The sequence below is a fragment of the Scylla paramamosain genome, chromosome 7 (assembly GCF_035594125.1).
Source record: "Scylla paramamosain isolate STU-SP2022 chromosome 7, ASM3559412v1, whole genome shotgun sequence".
Lineage (NCBI taxonomy): Eukaryota > Metazoa > Arthropoda > Malacostraca > Decapoda > Portunidae > Scylla > Scylla paramamosain.
The window spans coordinates 6,822,501-6,847,500 of NC_087157.1; the positions used below are offsets into that span (position 1 = coordinate 6,822,501).

General features: G+C 42.7%; 1 protein-coding gene across 1 annotated transcript in view; it reads right to left on the bottom strand.

Moving 5' to 3' along the window:
- LOC135101960 (potassium channel subfamily T member 2-like) overlaps nt 1-25,000 on the bottom strand; it is a 523,352-nt gene that overhangs the window by 342,711 nt on the left and 155,641 nt on the right. Inside the window, 4 exon segments of the mRNA XM_064006426.1 lie at nt 1,172-1,321; nt 1,323-1,356; nt 1,775-1,869; nt 23,391-23,474. Coding sequence (XP_063862496.1) covers nt 1,172-1,321; nt 1,323-1,356; nt 1,775-1,869; nt 23,391-23,474 — 363 coding nt within the window.

The following is a 25,000-nucleotide window of genomic DNA, read 5'->3' on the forward strand; positions in this document are numbered from 1 at the left end:
AGAAGTATAAACCTCCATAGTTTTCAAGAGTTTATTCGGGGAGGAGAGGCTGAGCGAGGGAACATATGTTAGGAAGACAGACAGTGGGGGAAAGGAGGAACACGCCACGTAATACAGTATTATAAACAAGACAAGAGGCAATACGCATGTCCCGTGGAAATCCATGTCACGGATTTCAGAACAATTAGGCAGTGATACTTACGGCGAGTGAACTAAACAGAGAAACATTGTAGTGTCCCCATGAATTAAATCTCTTGAAATATGCGTCATGGAAAATGAAAAGTTCTGGGACGGAGAAAATGAAAGGTAAGGAAAGGTCAGACAATAGAAGGATGGAACAGATGACGAGATGGTACGAAAACTATGCTATAACAAAAGAAAACGTATAATTTCTATAGGTAAACAAAGAACGCGGATGAAAAGGATGATATAGATAACGAAATAATGGCATGAAAGCAAAAAGAATGGAAAACCCTGTATATTTTACGCAAGGGATAAAAATAACGCGAGGGGAAAGGGAGAGGAGGAAAAAGGTGTCGCGGTGAAGGTACTGGCTGGGAGGAAGAGAGGAGGGAGTGGTGACGCTAATTATGATAAAGGACCCCATGAATATTTCTCTCTTCCATTCTCTGCTCCCCACCTTCTAACACGCTCTCCAGCAGTTATGAAGATGAGTGGCACCTGTGGAGGCGATGGCTGCACAAAGGGAGAGGAGTTGAAAGGACATGACCGCTGGGCTGCTCTTTATAGGATGAACCACGAGATCACCAAGGATATGCTGAACCTGACCTTGTTGGGATTACTTAAGACGGGTGTAATTTTGATGAAGTGGACTTAAGAGGGACCTGCACTGTGTGGGAGGACAATGAATGACCTTAAAGGGATTGACTTAGTGAGACAAATCTGACCTTGCACTAACTTTAATGGAGGTAACCTAAGACGGAGATTACCAAAGTAGGCACACGACGATGAACTGACGGAGAGGGGGATGACCTAAGACATAACTGATCTCGACCTGACCTTAATAGAGTTGATCTGCGTATGAACGATGACCTAACCGTAATAGAGATGACCAAAAGACACAACTCAACCTTGACCTGATCTTGAAGGGTTGACCTGCATATGGATGATGAATTGACAGTGCTGAGGGTGATCTAATACGTTTTCTAACCTGTGTGGGGAGAACGATGAGCGCGACGCAGATCATGATGACCATAAAGAGCTGCGAGGGCCAGATGTCGGGCACGAAGTCTCCGTAGCCCACCGTGGAGAAGGTGACGATCACGTAGTACACGGCCTGGAAGAGGTTCAGATGGCGGTTGTCCTGCCCGCTGGAAGTGCTGAATGCCGCACACGCTGGAAGGGAGGCGTGGAGGAAAGGTTATGGAAAGGTGTGAACGTTTTTGAGGTTTTTAGGGCATGGACGGTGTGTAGTGGTTCGTTGCTTTGTTAGTTATATTATGAAGTTAATGTATGGAAAGGATTTATGGCAATGTAAATGAAGTTACTGTATTTTATTATTATTATTATTATTTATTTATTTTTTTTTCAGAAGCACGGGGGAGAGGTCATGGCTGTGAGTGAAGGGAGACTTTCTTGATTTTCAGGGTTTGGATGTTGTGTGGCGGTTGGTTACGTTATGAGGTTAATATAAAGAAAGAGCTTATGGCACTGCGGGTGTGATTACTGTATTCTGTTATGTTATACTTGGAACGAAGGTGTAGTGGGGTACAAAACTCAAAATTGTATGTTAGGTGCAAGTGCTAACACGTACCTGGTGAAGACAAGACACATGAAGGTGGCACAAAGGATCATCAACTGCTGACTTAATGCCGACTGCGACCTCTGCATCGCTCGGTGGAGGTCGTTCTGGAGAAAGAAAGAAAAGAAAGGAAAGTTAGCACTTCTTTGCTGTAACTTTCGCGTGGGTGCATACAACCTCTCACTAAGTTCTGTCTTCGCGCGTCATCCATTAGCGCGTCGATCCTTGAAAGACTATTTGGAAATCCTCTCAAACTCACATCCTGAACGAAACAGGGGAGCCAGCCGGGTAGAAAAAAGTTAATTAGTCCTCGCAGGTAAAGGCCAATGGGGAAGGGTTTCACGATATCATTGGTCGTTGTCAATTTCACGAGGATCTTGGATCTTGACAGGTAAGGTCAGCAGCACTATCACAAAAAACATTTATCTGTCCTTTTTAGTGACCACCTCTTTCTTTATGCATGACTCTTATTTTCATCTATTTTTTCTTATTAATTTCCGAGACGTGAATTGCTCCTATTCAGCTTCCTAAATTCGCCTTCGATTTCTCCTTTTTTTGCTGCTTCAGTCAATCCACGATTCCTTTCCACCTCTTCTTGCGTCTCTTCCTCCTCTCACTCCCTTTTTTTTATCAGCCAATCTTGCTCTCTTTTTCTCGAATTCACTCTCATTCTTTCTCTCATTTCCATCTCTTTCAGGCCAGCACCGGTAAAACAAACAGGCGACGGGAGAAGTTTAATTTCAATTGATTAATCCTTCTATCCAATAAAAGTCACGCCATAGTGTTACCTGAAGGCCCACAGGGGGCGTACCAGTCCTCCCACTTGTCTTTCTGTGCACCTTTATCATTGTACGTAGCAAACGTGTGGTAAAAGCGAGGGACGAGAGACGGAGGGAGGTGGACAAGAGCACGGTTGGTATTCCATATAAAGAACTCAGGCGATGATCTCTAGGATTTTGCTTTCGTGGAATTGTGCAGAGCGTGGCGATAAGCTCGGAGTGTGTGGGGAAGTGGTGGAGGCAGTGGTGAGCTGGCGCGTGTGTGGCGTGGGATTATGGGTGTGGTGTGTAACGCGTAGGTGCTGGGGGGGGGGTGGCGGAGCGGTGACAGATGTTTTCATTAATTGCTTTATTAGTCTTAGTGATGCATCTACGTTACGATATTGATTTTACTAGGTTTATTTAAGCATTTATCAACGTGGTTATTTATTCGCTGGTGTGCATGCGTGAAATATGCAAATTTTATATGAGTGTTTGAAGATGGATGTTGTGTGCCTCCTACGCACTGCCTCAAGTACGCCCGTTCATCAACATTATCGAGAAACACTACGCAATAACAGCACGTGTCATGGCGGTAATGGTTTAAGTAAAAGTGACTTGGATGTTGAATAGTGCAAAAAAATGCTGAAAATGTTTTTGTTTTACTATTATCTAGAGACGGCAAGCTGTCTTTTCGGTGCCGCGAGACGACCTAGGTGCGCTGAGGCGAAACACTCACCCAAGGTCAAGAGGAGTGAGCACGTGGGAGTATCCATTTTTATTATTTTACTTGGTCTGAACCTGAATCCCGCACATCCAACCGACATCCATCCATAACCTAACAAAGATATTCCTATCCCAGCCTTAAAAGACCACAATACCTTGCGTCAAGCAAATGTGAACTTTTCTCCTGTCTGTGACAAGAGCGACATAGGACGCGCGCTGCAGTGAGAGTCTGGAGAAAAGAAATGTATTTATAGCAACTGTGTTTTCTGTTTCTCTGAGGTCCTGAGAGGAAGCGAGTGTGCCGATCGATGGTCCCGTAAAGGAGACTGTTGGAAAAGCCATTACCGAAAACGACCATGAATACGGAAGTATGAAAACACGAAAAAAGATGACCTCAACGTGGCGGGGAGGACGAGGACAATTACGTGGAAAAACACATCAAGCAGTGGGCGTATTGAGTATAGACTTGTGCGTTAAGTGTGTCATCATCATCACGAGGTATTATCAGGAATGATGAATAATCAATAATCAATAAATATGATCTATTGCAACAAAACGTCACCGTGTCATAGTTAAAAATAGTTCCAGTAGGTAGATGGGTTGGTAGGTAATAAATAGACTGGACCCGATACCCCTCACGCAGCCTCTGCCCTGTCAACCTGTCCCATCCCATCCTTCCCCCCCTTTATTTCCGAGGAACCCTTCCCACCCCTGCCCCAGTTGAGCTGTTTTAACACAAACTGGGCAATAACAATACATAACGCAGCCACTGGCCCTCAGGCACGCATGCATATATCCGATTAACAAATGAAAAATGGACGCACCAGTAACCAAATGCATTTTCGTGATAATACTCTCAGCGTCAAACTCATTCGAAAGTCTGGTCATGGAGAATAATTTACTCTGGCACACAGCCGCCTTTCCCTCGTCGCCTCGTGGTACTGTGTTATCGGGGCGGGTTGTTACAGGTCCTGGAGGTCACAGTGAAGTGGCGTGATGCTCAGCAATGTTACCAATTCACATGTAACACCCACAGGCTCAAAACCAATCAGAGTAAATAACAATGACATTTTTCCCCCTGCCCTCATTACCATGTCAATACATGTCAATAACATGTAAAATGCAGAAAGCTTTTTTTCCCTCCATCCCTCGGCACGGGCACGAGGCACGCACGCATCAGTAACGTCAAGAGCGTGCGCATATTACGGTCACGAATTTCTTTGACCGACTTTCATTGAGTTACATTTTCTCTTGTTAGGAATTTGAAGTCTAAATGTTATATAAGCGTGTAAGAGTAACAAAAAAAAAAAAAAAGATTCAAGGAGGAGCGTGAGCACTGTATGGCTGCTGTGAAGGAGGGCAGCAGGCACGCCTCCGGCTGCCAACATAAGAAAGGCGGGTGGCGCGGCCCTCCACATCCTCTCCTTCCGAAACACTGAAAGGAAGGAAAAAATGTGCCCACGTCACCACTCAGGCCGCCGTGCTGCTGGAAGGTGCGTGCTGGAGGGCGTCCCAACGCAGCATTCTTTTCAGTGTTCACAATCCTCTTCAATGTCTAACACCAGCAGCAGCAGCAGTCATCATAATATTTCATAATGATATTTTGCTTTAATGAGTTTTAGTATGAAGGGAATATAGGAATAAGTAAGCCTGGAAACACGTAACACTGAACCGGAAACAGGAAAAGACGAATAACAATGAAAATACTACAAGGCTTATACTCAGGAAACCACAAAATGAATATTGAGAAAATGTTATTACTATAAATCTTGCAAATGTTCCAGACACTTTCTGTTCTAGAGAACATATGAACAGAAACTAAGAACGTCCACAGAAAGGTGCTCGATTGCGCAGCAAGAATTCAATAGAGGTAAAAAATTGGCCTGTCAAGCCGCCCTGCTGTGGAACGCCTGGCGACCACGCCCCTTCCCTCACTGTGTAGGCCGTAGGGGATGCCATCAGCTGTGCGCACTCTCGGCACTTTTCTCGGCTCAGTGCCGAGAAAAATGAATACGAATGTTCATGAATAAAAGTTTTCCTCCACACATAAGCACAGAAGAAAGGAGATATTTATGCTAAACATGCGTGAAAGGCAAGACTGTACACACAAGAGCCCTGCATGATGGCTACGTGGCATGAACCACGTTTTTTTTCTATTTTTCTTTATAATTTTTACTATTTTTTTTTTACGCTACTGGAAGTGTGCCAGGGGTGAATCTGTAGACAATGCATAATAAAAAAATAGTATAACACCACAGGGAGTGAAGAAGACTCGGAGTGAAGAAAGAATCCTGAATCTCGTGGATACATGATTACGCTTTTCTGACAGACTTGGCAGATTTAATGCATAAACTAAAAGGGAGATTAGAGGAAGGAAGAGTAGCATTATCTTTAGTAAATCGGTAGAGAAGGCGAGGAATAGATATGCTGTTATTCTACTTCTAGTAACAAGAGGATGGGAAGTACACGGATGCATGACTATCTTCTCCACTCTCAAACTCTTGTTCAGTGTTAAGCTCATGGCCAAGGAAAGTTCCCAAAGAAAGGCACACTCACAATATACTTAATACATTTCTTCATTCCAAACTTTATACAGCTGCGAACAAAACAGCATAATGAGTCCAGTGCATCACACACAACACTCAGCAATGGTCACACTTCCAGTTCGCTATTCCCAGTAGGGGGCTAGTTCGGGTATGTTAAATGGCAATATTAATTCGTTCATGGGTTTTCACCTGATAGTATTAAGTGGTGTGTTGCGTCACTGGCGGGCGGGGAGTGGTTGAAAGGACACTTTGGATGCATTAGTCTCGTTAAATTAATCAATTTACATGCAAACACTTGACCGAAAACACCTGTTAAATTATTTGGTGTGTCCTCGTCGCCTCATACGTGCATGCAGACCAAGTTGCTGATATTATCTTATGCTTTAATTTGATATTATTAGTTAGTTATTTCAATATGAACACTTAAAGGTCAGGATGGCATGATCTCCCTCAAAGGTTTTCGACAGAAATCTATTGCGAGCCTACCATGAAGCGTGAGCAGCACACACTGGATGGTCACGGCCACGGCGGGCGTCCTTGTCAAACACAGACACTGGTATCCATTCTGTGTGTGGCCTCCATCAAAGCTCCCTTGCTCCACCGACTTGCCGGCGAGGTGTAGCAGAAACCTGCTGGAGCTTCACAGGGACGCAAGCTGGGCAGCCATCAGATGCCTCGCTTCCCAAACAGTAACTGACCTAAACTACTGACGCTGTCACCTGACACACCCAAACTAAATACAACGATTTAATTCATTGTTCCTCTTTGGCGATATTTCATCCCTTGAACTCGATGGTCTGCTTATTTGTCTCACTTCATTCAGAAGGATTATTTGCAAGACTTGCACTTCACAATAAATGGTGCGACGGACACAATGTCAATAGGAGCGAAGTGCACGTTGGAAACTACAATAAACAGCAGGTATGGCTCTTCCTAGGAGGGTAGGGGTTGAAAGGCGGCAGGGAATGCGTTGCATATCTATATTGACCAAAAGAGAGAGAGAGAGAGAGAGAGAGAGAGAGAGAGAGAGAGAGAGAGAGAGAGAGAGAGAGAGAGAGCGAGAGAGAGAGAGAGAGAGAGAGAGAGAGAGAGAGAGAGAGAGAGAGAGAGAGAGAGAGAGAGAGAGAGGTGCAGTGTGTACTGGAATAAGATGGGTGCCTAATGTGTTTTAGGGGAGACACCTGCTGTTGACGTGTTGAAAGTATGTAGTCCTTTCCCAGCAGAACAATTTGCAAGCCAACAAGTTCATAAATATTCATCATAATACTTAACAATCAAGAATGGTCATAAACATTTCCAAGAGTTTAATCCTAGGAGTCTCACTTGCCTCACTAATGTGTTTATCATTACACAACCAACGCATGCAGGTGTGTTTGCAGAGTCAGGAAGCGAACCATTATATATAAACTGACAGGCTGATGAGCAAGTAGACAAAGACAGACAGACAAACAGACAAAGGGATAATAACACACAGACGTATAGACAAAGACAGACAAGCACAACTAAAATTGGGAAGCAAACGTGTGTGTGTGTGTGTGTGTGTGTGTGTGTGTGTGTGTGTGTGTGTGTGTGTGTGTGTGTGTGTGTGTGTGTGTGTGTGTGTGTGTGTGTGTGTGTGTGTGCGCGTGTGTGTGTGTGTGTGTGTGTGTGTGTGTGATCCTTTCTTGCCCTGTACACTGGGAATTGGGTCACTGCCGCACGAAGTATCGCAGGATGAGCAGCAAATGCCTGACCGTCACCACTCAGCAGCAGCAGCAGCAGCAGCAGCACGTTAAAAAGTTCACAGCGGAGGGAGGAAGGAGTGAGCGCGGTAAAGAATCTGTCCTTGAACTTTGAAGATCAAGGCTAGTGTTCGTGTGTTGGTCAGGAAGGGATGTGTTCGTTCCTCGTCATGGTAGCGCCCAGGAGCGCCACTTCCCTCATCATTACAGAGAAAACCAATTGTACGTGACCATCCGAAAGGAAGGCAGTGTGCGCAGCACATGAATACGACTGAATGTCAACACTTTTGTCTGTAACTTATAACTTCGTTCTTTGTATCACTAGGAAATAAAAAAAAAAAAAAATAAATAAATAATAAATAAAATAAATAAAATAAATAATAATTAACAAATAAAAAGGCTGCGTGCTCCCGTCCTCCAGCTCCTCATCACCCTCAAAAGAAAAGTTTCCTAACGAGCAAAGACACTAGTGGCGTGGATGTTACAAAGACTTTATATTTCTTCTCGCAACTACCCAATGCACTCACTTTCCTGGATCACGACAAATTCTACGTATTCTCCTTCCTTCTGCGGTTGCAAGGAGGAAGCGATACTGTGTTCCTGGGAGGCGACCCTCGAGCTGCCGCTGAGAGATTACCAATAGCCAAGTGACAGGTTATCTTATAAAGCTGTCACTCAATTTGCATATTTTCCCTTCCCCTGTCTTGGCGAGAAGCATCAGTGAGGGCCATGGGGATCGACAAACCGGGAGTGGACGATGGTGGGCGGATGGAGGAGGTAGCATTGATTAGTGTTGGGGGCGTGAAACGGACAGTGATAGGGAATGGCTAGACCCATCTCTTTGTACTGGCATGAGGATAGCTAAAGGGGATAAGGAACAATAGTGAAGTTAGTCGAATTAAAACGTTATCATAAAGTCTACATAAATTCCGGAAGTAAACTTAGAATGATGTACACCATGAACAGTTTACTGATATTAAAGTACATGATTTACGTTCAGTGTGTTCTACCTCATTAGCAACTCCAAGACAAACTTCAGACAGTACTGCGTTAATAACATTACAATTCCACACAGGTGCCAATGTTATCACACTCCATCTACAGTACTTACAAAAGCCTCATAGCAAGTCTGATGCTTTTTGGTACACGTGAACTTGAATATGTATGAATTCTTATTCTAGCTACTTCGTGTGTGTGTGTGTGTGTGTGTGTGTGTGTGTGTGTGTGTGTGTGTGTGTGTGTGTGTGTGTGTGTGTGTGTGTGTGTGTGTGTGTGTGTGTGTGTGTGTGTGTGTGTGTGTGTGTGTGTGTGTGTGTGTGTATGTGTTTCCAGACTGTTTTTTCCTTGCTCTTTTCCTCTTACAGTTCCTCTATCTCTCTTTTTCTTCTTACTACCAAACAGGACAGCCACCGTGATGGGCTCACCTTCCGACACAAAGGCACAGACAAGGAGAATTGTGCTCGATCTTGAAGTACGAGTATAGATGAGATAACTTTGGCGGCCGTAAATAAGGGTCTGTGGCGGCTTGTCGTGATCCGCCTTGAGGAGGACAAAGCTTCCACGCAGCCACGTGCCGCCCTCTATCCTGGCGACCTTCACTGCCCCTTTAAATACCACTAGCTATCGTTGTTTTATGATGTCATTACGATCTTCATTTGAAGACGCCGTAAAAAAGGGAGATAATGGAGAAGTAGTAAAAAGGTATGTATATATATATTCTTTTTTTCCTCATGGTTGGACTTGATTATTATTTCTCTTTGGCGTACTGAATTATCTACTGTTCGTATATTTAAATCCCTCAGTGAAGCACGTGAACTCTACACTTATAAAAAAAAAACAACTGTTGAAAAAAAAAGTACTTCTTGAAAAAGTGAGTCTCGTTACACACACACACACACACACACACACACACACACACACACACATACACACACACACACACACACACAGGAACACAGGAACGCGTGCAAGAGGAAGGAAGACAAAGAGAGTCAAAGCGAGTGACGTAACACAGATTCCTTAACAAGTCCAAGTCAAAATCTGAGTCAGCGTCGGCCAGCTCGGGACAAAATATCCGTGAGACACTATTATGAAGCGAGGATGGGAGAGCACGTGCGTATCATATTCGTGTTGGAGGAGGAGGAGGAGGAGGTAGTGGTGGTGGACGATGACGAGAAAGGAATGGGAAAAGGAGGAATAAGAGGAAAAGAAAAAAAGAAGGAACAGAAAGAGGAAGAGAAAGAGGAAAATGACGAGGACGCAGAAGACCAGGCGGAGGAAATAAAGTATGTAAAAAAAGAAAAAAATACTTTGGAAATATGAAGGTTGGTGAGTGACAGGTAATAAATATTCCAATACGAAAGAAAAAAAAAGGAGAGAGAGAGAGAGAGAGAGAGAGAGAGAGAGAGAGAGAGAGAGAGAGAGAGAGAGAGAGAGAGAGAGAGAGAGAGAGAGAGAGAGAGAGAGAGAGAGAGAGAGAAACGATAAATAAAAAATCAACTCATGAATAATGAAATAAAAACCCACAGAAAAAGAAACGCAAACATTGAGGCAGAAAAGAAAAGGAAGAAAGAATGCACTGGTAAATAAAAATACAATATTGGGATTAAAATTATTTCTATCCTTTACACACGGATGGGAAGAGGAGAAAGAGGAGGATGAGGAGGAGGAGGAGGAGGAGGAGGAGAAGGAGGAGGAGGTCAGTCACATTCCTAATAATCACCATAATCACATCAGCATACACTACAAAACACGCAATTCTCAGAAACCAAACATTGAACCAATCTTGAATTCCACGCCAGACAACTGAGATTCCAATGAGACCGAAGCGCACGAGTATTCCAACGAGTATTCCAACGAGTATTCCAACGAGTATTCCAACGAGACCGAAGCGCACGAGTATCATCCATTTCCCCATTTCAAGATACGAGAAGGAAAATGGTGCGTGAGGCTGCTTCAAATAAGGTCAGGGGGGACGGGGGTCAACGTATGGGTAAGGCAGGCAGGGAAACTAGGTCAGGAATCAGTTTAAGTCGAGAAGGTTTATGGAATTGCGAAAGAATCTCCTGGAAAATAAACGCAGCAACTCAAGTGAGAGTGAGGGGATAGTGTGAAGGGGCAGAGTGAGGGGACAAAGAGGACACGGGCGGGGGAGGGATCTAGACGACCTGAAACGAGGACTGTGACTGGTGAGTGAGACAGTAAGGGTTGTCAGTGTCAGTGAAGATAAAGTGGAGAGGTACCGTTGGACATTCTCTCTCTCTCTCTCTCTCTCTCTCTCTCTCTCTCTCTCTCTCTCTCTCTCTCTCTCTCTCTCTCTCTCTCTCTACTTTCAAAAGGTTCTAGTTAAAGTTACATGGGTTTTTAAGGATGTTTTTACGGTTGTAGTGACAAATTATCAACATTTCCATATTATAAACAGGAGGAACACTCTTGAAAACCCAGCTAATCATTTCTGTGGCATCTGAAAATACCCGTCCCCCCCACCCTCTATCTCTCTCTCTCTCTCTCTCTCTCTCTCTCTCTCTCTCTCTCTCTCTCTCTCTCTCTCTCTCTCTCTCTCTCTCTCTCTCTCTCTGTCTCTCAATATCTTTTAATTTCAGTGCCTTCATACGTTCCCATCACGCTCCTGCCCTGTTGCCGGATAAGGCCTGATGACCTCCACACTTTGCTCTGCGCTTCTCTGCAGATCAGCGGCGCCATGTTGGACATTTGTTGTGAAAATGGGGTCACGTTTGGAAAGGCGTCCCCAAATCCAAATAATTTTACGGGGGTCTAACTCAGCACCTCGACATTATTCTCTCTCTCTCTCTCTCTCTCTCTCTCTCTCTCTCTCTCTCTCTCTCTCTCTCTCTCTCTCTCTCTCTCTCTCTCTCTCGCTCTCTCTCTCTATAAATATCTCTTACTCTGATTGCCTATGAATAAGAAGAAAGTTAGATGAAATGGAAATTGTCACACACACACACACACACACACACACACACACACACACACACACACACACACACACACACACACACACACACACACACACACACACACACACACATACTTTCAATCGACTTTATGGAAAATATAAGAAGAAAGAGGAAGAGGAGAGACAAGAAGAAGACAAAAAACAAAACAGACAGAGGAGTTAAAGGGTAGAAGGAAAAAAAAATATGAATTTTGAAATATGGATAAAAAAAAAAGGAACAAAAAACAGTTATAAAAAAGGAAGAAAAACATTAAGGGTGGAGGGCAGAGAGGAGACACGTGACAGGTGGAAGAGGAGGAGGATGAGGAGGAAGAGGAGGAAAAAAAAATGACGACGACGCGGATGACAACAGGAACAAAAAAATATCACAAAAAAGGGAACGAATACAAGAAGGACAAGTATGAATATGATTTTAAGTTTCTGGATGATGGAGGAGAGAAGGATGAGAACGAGGAGGAAAATGCGAGGAGGAGGAGGAGGAGGAGGAGGAGGAGGAGGAGGAGGAGGAGGAGGAGGAGGAGGAGGAGGAGGAGGAGGAGGATCAGACAAAGACACGAGAGAGGCAGAATGGCGGGGCACGGTGAAATAATGCTGCAACGGGATAAAGGAGTTAGAGAGAGAGAGAGAGAGAGAGAGAGAGAGAGAGAGAGAGAGAGAGAGAGAGAGAGAGAGAGAGAGAGAGAGAGAGAGAGAGAGAGAGAGAGAGAGAGAGAGAGAGAGAGAGAGAGAGAGAGAGAGAGATTATACCTGGGAGGGGGTGGGTTGGGGAAGATGAGGACAGGAGTGGAAGACGAGATGAAAGGATGAAGACTGAAACCAAAGTCGCACGTATATATTTTCGCGGGTCACGGGAGGGAAGGAAGGAGGAAGGCTAACAGGAGATGAGCTGGAGAGGTAGAAGAAAGATGTTGACCTTATTAAGCAAGTGTGAGTCTGGTGAACCACTGCAAGGGCGTCACGGCACATCACAGCTGCTACTTCTCCCTTGGCTTCGCCTTACAAATACATACTCATATATAGGAAGAACAAATACCAAGAAAAAAATGTTAGTGTTGGTATCTACTTAACTGCGTAATATTATTAATGCTATGTGTGAGAGAATAATATAAAGTTAAAAGAATATACAGGTAAACGCTGGAATTCCTTGCCTGCTTCAGTATTTCCCCCTTCCAGTGACTTGAGCTATTTCAAGAGGGTGTTTTTTTAGACAAATTTTAGACAATAATATTTGACAATGATCTATATGGAAGTGGCACCTTTAGTGGGCCTTTTATTATAACTTTTGCTGTCCTACGCCAGAGTCCCTCTTACATAAAAATTATAAAATACTAAAAAGAATCGCATTTAAAAGACTCCATACATAAGAAGCGGCAGTTTCTCCATCTTTCTAATACAAGAGCTGATCAGGACCTACACTCTCTCATCCCCAATATCAAAGGCCAAAAGACCACACTATCAATGAGAACAGCACCTCATTACAACCTGAATAATAATTTATGTAACCTTTGAAAATAATCCTAATGAGGGAACAAAGCGTATGGGTCAAGAGCGTGCCATACTCGTGGGGCCTGGCAGCGCCATCCATTCCTGGCCTCTGCATAATGAGCAGTGGCCAGCTCCTTTCTCCTCCGTCTTTGGCCTTTCCATTCACTGGTGACCGATGCCCATTAAAGGCTGGCTGAACCTAAAGAGAGGACTGGCGCACGAGAAAAATCCCGACTATAAAACTGAAGAGACTAATACCTTTTTTTCTACGAAGCGAAACTAAAGTAACGTAAAGGCATGTAATTCTATTTTTTTTTTATCTATACCTTTAATTTACTGTTTTACTTACTATGCTATTATTTTTTTATCACTGGCATTCCACTTTATTTGTATAAATATATATATATCCACTGTTTCTTTTTTTTTCGCATTTATACACTCAATCTACCACTTTCTATGTAAAAGTAAGTTAATAAATATGAATTAATAAATAAACAAATAAATGAATAAATAAATAAATAAATAAATCTCGAATATTTTGTCACTCTATGCAAAATAAATGAATAAGATAAATACATAAATAGAAATAAGTCCCTTGAACATTTTGCCACTTCATATGTAAAAAAAAAAAAAAAAATGGATAAAATAGATAAATAAATAAATAAAAATTAATTTCTCCAAAATTTTGCTTTCAGTCCCGACACACAATCAATTCAACACGACACACAATTAATGACTTGGAATAAATGAGAGGAAAACTTAAATTCCTTCTCCCTTCGCTGGTGAGTGCTCGAGTGTTCTGAGGTGCGATGAGGAGGAGGAGGACTGGTGGCGCGGTTTATGGCAGGTCGAGAAGAGGAATTTGCATTGCGACGAGAGCGACAGATTTACAGCATGATGAGGAGAGGCGGATTATGTGCGAGTATATTAGCAAAGCTGCCTTTTGTGGGACGCGAATGTTATACAAAGGAATACAAAGGAAGTCTAAACAGCAAGAGACCCTGAGGTCCTTACTAGGCCGTTTGGGTAACTATTCTATTCTAACTATTAGTGGACAGGATAGCATGAAAAATGGCTCCTCCCTACTCCTTCATCCCTCCAGCCGAAGGTGACTGAAAAAAGAAAATGGTACCATGTTGCATAGAAAAACAACATAATTTTTCGTATCACATCACAAGACCGACGCTCTTAGTTTTAAATTACGGACAGCATATACAGCCACCATCACCACCACCACCACCACTACCAACAACAATAATAGCAACACCAACAATAATAATAACAATTCTAATCCTCCACCACGAACAAAATCAACAGCAATAACAATAAAAATAACAATAAACAACACTAATCCCCAAGTGAAAGAGAGGAAAAAGAAAAGAAAGCAAGAAGAGAGAAAATCCAAAAAGCACAACCGAATTCATATACGCAGAACTTAAATGGAAGAAGTTTCAACATGTAAATATTGGATAGAGATGAATCTTTTTCCCTGCCACGCCATGGAAAGGGGAAGGAAAAACTCGGCCGTGGCTAAGACCTGGTGTAAAGTAGGCCTTGATTTTGTGGTCTTTCCTCCTCTTTTTACCGCCTAAGTCGAGGTGAGGGAGGCGAGGGGAAACTAATGAGATCCCTTCGTGAGTCCCCGACCGGCTGTGGAAGTCAAGTGACGCTGCGTTTCCTCTTTCGCCCCTTCCGCTCCCCTTCCGCCCCCTCTCGCTCCCTTCTCTCCCGGGATGGCCGAGAGGAGCGGGGATGGGAAGCTGCTGAGGTGTTTTATGAATATGTACTTTTTTTTTTTTACTTTTAATGGAACGACAGGGTTAAGGTTAGTAAAGGTTATTATTGGCAACTTTTTTTTACACAATTTTAGTTTATGGTTCCTCCATGCTACTGCTTCCTTTCTTGTTAATGGTATTCTCCTTCGTTTTCTGTGTCGTCCGCGAGGGATTTTATTTCTATCTTATTTTATTACTTTTTAATTTTTTTAATTTTATTTTATTTTTTATTTTTTTTTACTGTGTGAGTCTCTGATGTATGATATAATGAGCAGTAGCAGTAGTACCAACGTAGTAACAGTAGCAGAGTAGTGGTAGTATCTGCTTGTGCTTTCCTATTTTCGTTAATTCATGTTTGTAGTGTTGTTACCCATACTGTCACAAAGTTGCTGTTGCTGCTATGTAAACAAAGGTGGCTGTTGCGATTACCTGACAACAAATAACACAACAAGACATCATGAAATATAGTGAAAATATTACTTGGTGTCTTGGTGCATGTGCGGTTGGTATGCTTGAGTCACTTGAGCGAGACTAAAATTTATGGAGACAGTTACACCTCACCGTCACGCCGCCGGGCAGGGGTGGCGGCGCCCGGTAGGTCTCTCAGGGCGGCCTGTCAGACGCATTACTCATACACACACGAGCTATGCTGTCTCCTGGGAATCATGTATCATTTAATATGTGGTATCTGCGTTTTAAATGAAGACGATTTTGGAGGAAGGAAGCAGGAAAAGATATGTGCATGTACGTGTGTGTGTGTGTGTGTGTGTGTGTGTGTGTGTGTGTGTGTGTGTGTGTGTGTGTGTGTGTGTGTGTGTGTGTGTGTGTGTGTGTGTGTGTGTGTGTGTGTGTATTCGTCTTATTATTATGGTTATTTGAAATAGCTGCGTTGTCTGTTTTTCTGGCTGTGTATTTGTTCTCACCTACTGTTTTAAATTGCTGGTTATATTTTCTTGCTATGAACTTGCCCATTACCTAATATTCGTATAGTGCTTGCCCCGCTATGGCTAACTCAGTGCAGTATTACAAGATCAGTCAATAAAAGTAAAGGTTATCAGATGGAATAAATGTGTAAACAAGTAAGAGGACCGGTGCATGTCCTTCATATAATACTATATCATCGAATTATTTATGTATGAAGCTTATCTATTGTAAAACATTTAATGTTGAGCTTAATCCTGCCGCAAGCTACATCGCCTAACACTATCGAAAGTAAAAGTAATAAATCTTAGAGAAAAATATAAGGAACCCGAAGACATATGTAGTTTCTTTTCTGTTTCTCCTTTTTCTTGGGAGAGAGGACGAAGACATGTATGAGAGCTAGGGCATATCTCAGCATCATTAGTATAACCTTCGGCCACGCGACAGCTTCACTCAAATCACGTCTCCAGTCTTGACAAATGGACCTCAAATGTTCCACTCGGGCAACGCATTTCATCCTTAGCCTGCCCACACTCTCTTCTCTGTGAATCTCTGGAACGTTGACTCTGTATATCTGCACTTCCACAGCAATGGGAGTTCCCTGTCTTGTTAGGGTAAAGCAAGTATTGTAATGCCTGTGCCTAAGAGAAGTTGTGTTCGATAATTTCTATGAAAGCGTATGTCATTTTGTGGAAGCAAAGTTTGGATCGTGGTCATGTTCAGTTCATAGGGATTTTTTTTTTATTTGTAAGTGCAAGCGGCGAGAGAGAGAGAGAGAGAGAGAGAGAGAGAGAGAGAGAGAGAGAGAGAGAGAGAGAGAGAGAGAGAGAGAGAGAGAGAGAGAGAGAGAGAGAGAGAGAGAGAGAGAGAGAGAGAGAGAAAGGGCAGACGAATCAAAGAAACAAAAACTGACCAGAAAACTGACTGGATGAGTGATGGCTAGAAAAAGACACCCACAAAAAGAAGAAGAGGAGGAGGAGGAGGAGGAGGAGGAGGAGGAGGAGGAGGAGGAGGAGGAGGAGGAGGAGGAGGAGAAAAAGAAAACGAGAAAAAGAAAAAGAAAAAGAGGAGGAGGAGGAGGAGGAGGAGGAGGAGGAGGAGGAGGAGACGAAGAAAAAAAAAAGAAAGAAAAAGAAAAGAAGAAAAAGAAGAAGAAGAAGAAGAAGAAGAAGAAGAAGAAGAAGAAGAAAAAGAAAGAAAAAAAAACTAACAAGTAAAGATGTTGATAATGAAGAGAATAAAAATAATAACAACAAGGAAGAAGAAGAACAACAGCAGCAGCAGCAGCAGGAATGAGGGAAGGAACAATACGAGTAGCGTAGCATGTCCCAAGTAACTAGAGCCTCACGAACTTTACGATGGCCGTAATGATGCAGTGCTGTGCCACGTCACTACATCCCTGATAAGGTCACGGGGAAGTGGGACGGAGAAGGGCGGTGACAAGCAGTGACGGTGATGGGGGACGAGGATGGTAGTAAGGGCGGTCAGGGAAGAATGGTGAGTGATGGTGACGAGAGGAGCGGTGACAAGGAAGAGGATGGGGATAAGGATGGACAGGGAAGGATGGCGTAGCACGGTAAGCCGGAAAGACTGGCAGGAGATTGATGGATGAAGGTAAGGGAGGGTAGGAAGTGAAGGGAGGTAGAAAACCCGTACAAAAATGGTGGTGGAAGTGTTTTATTGTGAGAGATGCGAGTGAGGGAGGGAGAAAGGAGTACATGGGACAATGTCATGAATCCTGCTTGGGATGATGATAAGATAACATTTCAAACCACAAGAAAAGAAAACGTAACTTGTAAAACGAAACGAAAAAAAAAAGAGGAAAGAAATGTCACTATGATAAAGACAAAGGGTAAAAGTGAAGGTAATGGGACATTTGCTCAAAATTTAATAAGTTACACAAGATATTAATGGAAAACAAACATTTACAACTTTCACGAGAAAAGAAAAGAAAAGAAAAGAAAGTCTCCATAACAAGGTGGAGGAATAAAGAAACATTACTTAAAACTATGAAATGGAACAGGAGAAGAGATGAGGCATAAAGTCGCTGGATGATGCTACAAGTGATGCCTAAGACAAAAGAAGTAAGAAGTCCACTTGGGAAACTTACGAGAGAGCACGTAGCCTCTAAAAGTGAAAGCTCTACATATTGCCAGACGAGGGATGTGAAGCTCAGCATATTGTTATTAATCCTTTTGTCACGGACGATAGAGAACCAAGAACCTACATCCTTCCATTCGCTTGCTCCATTACCACACAAACCACCACCACCACCACCACCACCACCACTACCACCAAAAAGCAACAACTTCTCTTCTTCAATACAATATTTGCAAAAGGAGACACAAGGAAAGGGCGTAAGATAAAAAAAAAAAAAGTCTGAAGGGAAGTGAAAGTGAGAATGGGAGGAAGAGAAGGAGGAAGGAGGGCGGTGAAATATTAAGGAGGAAGAGAAGGTCGGATGACTGGAGGGAGCGGGTGGAGGGGGATGGCTGGAAGGAAGTGGGTGGGTGGAGGAGGATGGCTGTAAGAAGAGGGTGGGTAAAGGAGGATGGCTGGGAGGAGAAAGGATGAAGGGATAGAGTGAGTGGAGGGATGGAGTGAGTGGAAGGGGATGGGTGGAGGAGGATGGCCTCTTTATCGATTATCGTAACTGGAAGAGGAACCTGAAGAACTTATGAACCTGCCCAAACCCGGGTCACTCATGGCTTCCCCGTATTTGCTGATGAGCGACGAGAAGGATAAGGAGCAGCAGCAGGAGGAGCAGGAGGAGGAGGAGGAGAGAAAAATATCAAGTGTCTCATGTAAGGGATGGATAATACGTAATGAGGAGTTGAAAGAGGAGGCGGAGAAAAAGGAGGGAAACGAAGCAGCAGACTAACAATAATAACACAAGGTAGATTCTTAGAAGAAAAGTAAAAAAAAGAATTAGTAACAATAAGTAGTAGTAGTAGTGATAGCGGTAGTAGTAGTGGTAATGGTAGTGGTAGTAGTAGTAGTAGTAGTAGTAGTAGTAGTAGTAAAAGAAGGCCTTTAAAGGGATGGAAGAGAAAGAGGATGGATAACAAGAAAAGTTGGCGAGACACAGGACCACACAAAAATACATCCACAAGACAAAGAAAAAAAAAAGAGAAACTACACTCAAGATATCTGAAAAGAAATTTAGTACAGGACGAATATATATATATATATATATATATATATATATATATATATATATATATATATATATATATATATATATATATATATATATATAAAGTGACGAGGAGGAGGAGGAGGAGGAGGAGGAGGAGGAGGAGGAGGAGGAGGAGGAGGAGGAGGAATAACGAGAATCCAGTTGCAGCACGAGCAGCAAGCACGAGGCTATAACAAATGAGAGAGAGAGAGAGAGAGAGAGAGAGAGAGAGAGAGAGAGAGAGAGAGAGAGAGAGAGAGAGAGAGAGAGAGAGAGAGAGAGAGAGAGAGAGAGAGAGAGAGAGAGAGAGAGAGAGATACCGCACGACGAAAAGAAAAAAAAAGGAAGCACACCTCGATTATTTTGTCTCACTTCGAGGTTACCGTGACTAGAGAGAGAGAGAGAGAGAGAGAGAGAGAGAGAGAGAGAGAGAGAGAGAGAGAGAGAGAGAGAGAGAGTATAATGAGCGTCCGCAGTGCTTCATTCGTGTCCCGCAGGATGCTATACAATGCAGGTTCACTACTATAAGCTCTCGAATGATCTCTCGTGCGCATCTCAGCATTCAGAGCTTAAGAAGAAAATGTATATATATTAAAACAAAAAGGTGCGAAGCTTAGTTAGTAAACAATCGACGGACCCGAACGAGGTGGTGGTGGTGGTGGAAGTCGTGGTGGTGGTGGTGGTGGTCGTGGTGGTCGTGGTGGGGATGATTGTTGCACTCGTTAGTGTAATGCCCCAACCGCCAGGTGTTAATGCAGCCCTATAAAGCAACACATCATTATCATTATCAACAGTATTATTATCAGTAATATAATCATCACTGCTTAACTGAAATTCTCTGCCTGTTACGATTTTTCATCCTTCCTACGACTTGAACTGTTTGAAAAGAGCAATAGCAAAACTCCGGAAATGACTTAACTAAATCGGCTGAATCTTTCCTCCACTCAACATTTTTTTTTTTTTTTTTTATAGGGAATCACGTTTTCTGTTGTCCTTTGATAACTTCCTTAACAAACCCTTTCTTTTATGTAACTAATAAACTGTGGGACTCTCTGCCTGATTTTGTATTTCTTAAGACCTATGACTCAAATCTCCTTCAAGAGGAAAGTTTCAGGACACTCCTCGTAATTCTGGATGTGCTCTTGAATTACTTTCTTAAGAGACTGGCATCTTCAGCATGCCTTTTCTTCTTCGCATTTTTTTTTTTTTTGTTTCCCTTGGCCAAAACTCCAATATAAAAAAAAACCACCATCATCATCATATTATATCATTATCATCGCTTAATTTAATGTCCCTTTTTTCCCCTCCGGTACCCTGTAAGTAAAAAAAAAAATTAACTCGGCTGAGGGGAGGAGTTAAGTAATTCACAAGTTTAATGAGGGTCGGCAGAGTACCAATTCGTAAAGTCATAAACCTAATCAACAGTGTTTTCAAGTTTGCCGTAAAAGAGAATTAGCATCATAATTGCTCCCCTGATGATCAACGCTCCCCATCAGTGTATGACAAGCAGCCCTCCACGTCCCCCCATCCCTTCCTCTTTAGTCAATATAATCTCCGGTAAATATCTAGTAACTTCCGCGTCATTGTGTTTGAAAATACGACGCTAACAGAAAAAAAAATAAATAAAAATAAATAAATATGATATGTAAAAATGGGAGACATCAGAAGTATTTTACCTGTTCGTGTGGCTGTAATGAGCTTGTAGGGGTATCCTGTTATCGCCTCTAGATAAGAAAAACAAACGTGTCTTATCTTGCTATCACGACATTCTGAAAACCGTGACATGAAGAAAGCTTAGAGGGTTACGTAACCTTCAATACAGTCAATGATATATACAAGGGAGACGAATTCTAGGATCAAAAAGAATTAAGTAATAAAAGGCGTGATGAATAACGAGTCAGCACACATCAGCAAATGACTCCTAATTAGGAATAGCTTAATGAAAATAGTGTCTTTATAAAAGAATCTTAATGGACTTTATCCTAAAACGTTTCGGCGTCTTATTTCAACTATCTTTAACAAGTAATGATAGAAGAAACTGTACTTTCTAACGTGTTTTCATGATTCTAGTAATACTTTAACATTGATACTGCACTATCAGTCGAAAAAAAAAAAAAAAAAACACCGAAAAGAACCTCACTAACCATCTCTGTGACCTTTGAAAATTACCGCGGTGAGAAATCAGAATTTAAAAATGCAGATCTACGTTCGAATCGCAACAAGAAAGTCACTATTAAGAGATTAAGTGAAAACTCCCAAAATCAGGAGCTGAAAAAGGCACCGCAAAGTTCGGATCGCTAAAAGATGGCCATTAACTAAGAGCTGCTGGATCAAAAGTCGCTAAAAGGAAAATGAAATTAGTTACTTTACAAAAAAAAAAAAAAAAAAAAAAAAAAAAAAAATCAAAAGAGAAGCAGGTCTAACGGCTTCCTGCAGCTTTCCTTATTTTCTTATGTTATTGAGTTACTAAATAAGAATTGCTAAGTCAAAATACCTGAGCGAATATTATATAAGACGAATCACCATACAAATAAACCACCAAAAGAGAAACAGAGCTGAGTTTCACCAGTGTTTACGTCTCCATTCCTCACTGCGACCTCCCGAACCACCAAGAGACACGCTTACCACGTTTTCTTTTCTTTCCTCTTCAGGTGCGCCGGAGCAGAACGCTACCTCACTCTCCCAAGACAAACATTGGGAAAAGAAAAAAACAACACATACACAGTAATCCACTTTTTCTCTCCAGTGTATTGGAAAGCGATGACTGTCCTTTCTTGAATACAGGGAAAGGTGCACGGAGGTGAAAATAAACGTGCAGCTGCAAGAACGTTAGCACTCAGGAACTCTCACCTTGAGGGAATAATGGGAAGAAAAAATACCTGTAAAGAAACGGACGACGATTTCTGTTATTCTAAGGGCGTGGGAGCATTGCAGCATTATCCACATCCACTTTCCTGAGGGAGGGTGAGTGGGTGAGTGCTGGGGCGGCGTAGGCACAAGGGTGGGAAACTTAATAACAATACCACCGGCAGGAAAAAAAAAGTCTTAAAACAGCCGCTTTCAGAATATTTCTTGCCACGCCACTGCTTTTTTTTTTTTAACTCAATCCCTCTTTTTTTCCCTTAACTCAATCTGTCAAATTTTCCTAAACTCGCTGAACCCCAATCCAAAGCCTTTAATGCCTTATCTCAATCCCCTTCCATCCTCCCTTTTACTGTACTGCTTACAATCCAAACCCTTTGACACTTATTTCCAACCCCATATAATCCTTCCTCAATCCACAATTTTGATTCATTCTCTCTTACTCCCAATCACAATTTCCTTCCATCTTTCCTTTCCTCACCCACTGTTCTTATCCAATCCCTTTTACTTCCCAGTCCCAGTTCTCTTCCATTCTCCCTCATCTCACTGTTCCCGATCTCATTCCTCGATCTCCACGATCCTCGACCAACAGTTGCCTATCCAATCTCTCTTACTGTTTCCCTTTCAGTTCCACGACATCCAATCGGTACCTATCCATTGTATCACCCTCACAAAGCCACCCTACTTATTTTCTAACTTGTTCCTGTCTCTCGAGGAAGGCGGCGAGGTGACAGAACAGGCGATAGGTTACAATAGGCAAAGAGATAAGGGGGATGTAGCGAGGCGGGTGAAGAAGACACGGGAAATAGGTAAAGAAAACAGGTGCGAAAAAGGTGAGCCTGGTACAGAAGCGAGGAACAAAGGGAGAAGGCTATATTGGTAGAAATGCTTGGGAGAAGTGAGGAAATGTGATGCTGAATAATTCACGAAGCTGGTGAGAAGGGAGATAAGGGGATAAATGACACAGCAAGGAAGGGTAGAGATAGTGAGGGAAGGGAAATAACACAGAGTTTGTAATAATGGAAACTGGGATCGAGTTTAGCCAGAGAGAGAGAGAGAGAGAGAGAGAGAGAGAGAGAGAGAGAGAGAGAGAGAGAGAGAGAGAGAGAGAGAGAGAGAGAGAGAGAGAGAGAGAGAGAGAGGATGATTTTCAAGGCTGAAGTGCTAAGCAGGAGTGAGAGGATCTTGCGTTTCACTACAGGAAAAAGCAAAACATTCTGGATTTTATTTCGAGCTTAGAAGGTAAAAAAAAAAAAACTACTGGCGTCATTCACCGCCTATTAAATTTACGAGAAAAAAATAAAAACCAGTGACAATACGAGATAAATAGGTATGTACGGAGAGAGAGAGAGAGAGAGAGAGAGAGAGAGAGAGAGAGAGAGAGAGAGAGAGAGAGAGAGAGAGAGAGAGAGAGAGAGAGAGAGAGAGAGAGAGAGAGAGAGAGAGAGAGAGAGAGAGAGAGAGAGAGAGAGAGAGAGAGAGAGAGAGAGAGAGAGAGAGAGAGACAGAGAGAGAGAGAGAGAGAGAGAGAGAGAGAGAGAGAGAGAGAGAGAGAGAGAGAGAGAGAGAGAGAGAGAATTAATCAAACCACCATGTTGACTACCAGACTCATAACCCTAAATATTTCACCGCCTGTAGAGAGTCCTGAGGGAGGCGAAGAAAAAGAAAAGTAATACTCACGAACATATTCTCGAGGGCGTGTTTGGCCAGCCAGCAGTTGAGGAACACCGGCACGAAGAGGTTTCTGAGTGGCGACCAACATATCTGCAGGAGAGAGAGATGGTGAGAGGAGCGAGACAATGGAACTCGTGGTGGTAAAGAAGAATATGGAAACAAAGGAAGTGTGAGAGGATTAGAAAGGTATTTGTGAGGAAAATATGATGAAAGATGAGTCTATTTTTCCGTGTGTGGGTGTTTGTTCTACTTCAGGTAATGCTGCAACTACGAGAAAATTATCCTATACTATACTACTACTACTACTACTACTACTACTACTACTACTACTACTACTACTTCTGCTGTTACTCTTGTTAGTTTTGTTATTATTGTTATTGTTATTATTATTATCATTATTAGTATTAGTATTAGTAGCAGTAGTAGATGACGTAAAAGTATATGCAGTAGTGGTACAGAACCATCACTCTGTTGGTGCTGCTGCTATTAAACAACTACTACTACTATTATTATTACTACTGATGCTGCTGCTGCTCCTCTTCAGCTGATAGTACTAATGCTGCTGCTGGTGCCTGCTACTGCTGCTACTACTACTACTAATAGTACTACTACTACAACTAGTACTACTATTGCCACTGCTGCTGCTGCTGCTGCTGCTGCTGCTGCTGTGAAACTATTATAACTTGCTTACCGTAAAATCACAAGAAAATATACAATATTACAACATTACAAAACACACACACACACACACACACACACACACACACACACACACACACACACACACACACACACACACACACACACGCGCGCACACGAGATTAATGATAGATATTAATGAAGAAGCCTTACATTCTCTCTCTCTCTCTCTCTCTCTCTCTCTCTCTCTCTCTCTCTCTCTCTCTCTCTCTCTCTCTCTCTCTCTCTCTCTCTCTCTCTCTCTCTCTCTCTCTCTCTCTCTCTCCATGGCGACCCTCTCATGCGGCGTTCGATTATTACAGTGACGTGACCCAGTTTCATCGTGTCCACACTGACGCAACTTCAATACCCGATGAAATCAATGACTCAAAAAACATTTAGTACTAACACGTGAAGGACAATCGAGGGAGGCGGGGCAGGTAACTCTGTTGATGCAGTACACAGGTGACGTATGGCAGGAAGGGAGGGGCAGGACGCAGCAGGTATGGAGGTGCAAGGTATTGATGGTTCTAGTTCTCCCAGCAGGTGACTGACAGGTATTTTACGGGGTACTACAAATATAATCGATCCAATGACTTCAGGGAACCGACTGTACTGTGCTCTGTTTTGTAGCTGTCGGTCTTGATCCATCAGTGGCATTGAGGGGTGCATAATTATCCTCTCTCTCTCTCTCTCTCTCTCTCTCTCTCTCTCTCTCTCTCTCTCTCTCTCTCTCTCATACGACACGGAACACTACCTACCACAAAGGCTCGTATCGACCAACCCTGACCTGTTGTTTCTGTTCCTTCCTTCATCGATCCAAGCGGCAGCAAGTTACGTACGATGCTATGAATTATTCTCCTTCTCCTGACGCTGTATGTACTTTATCCTAACAGTCTCTCCCGCCGCGTGAAATATTATGGCCATACACGCGCTTA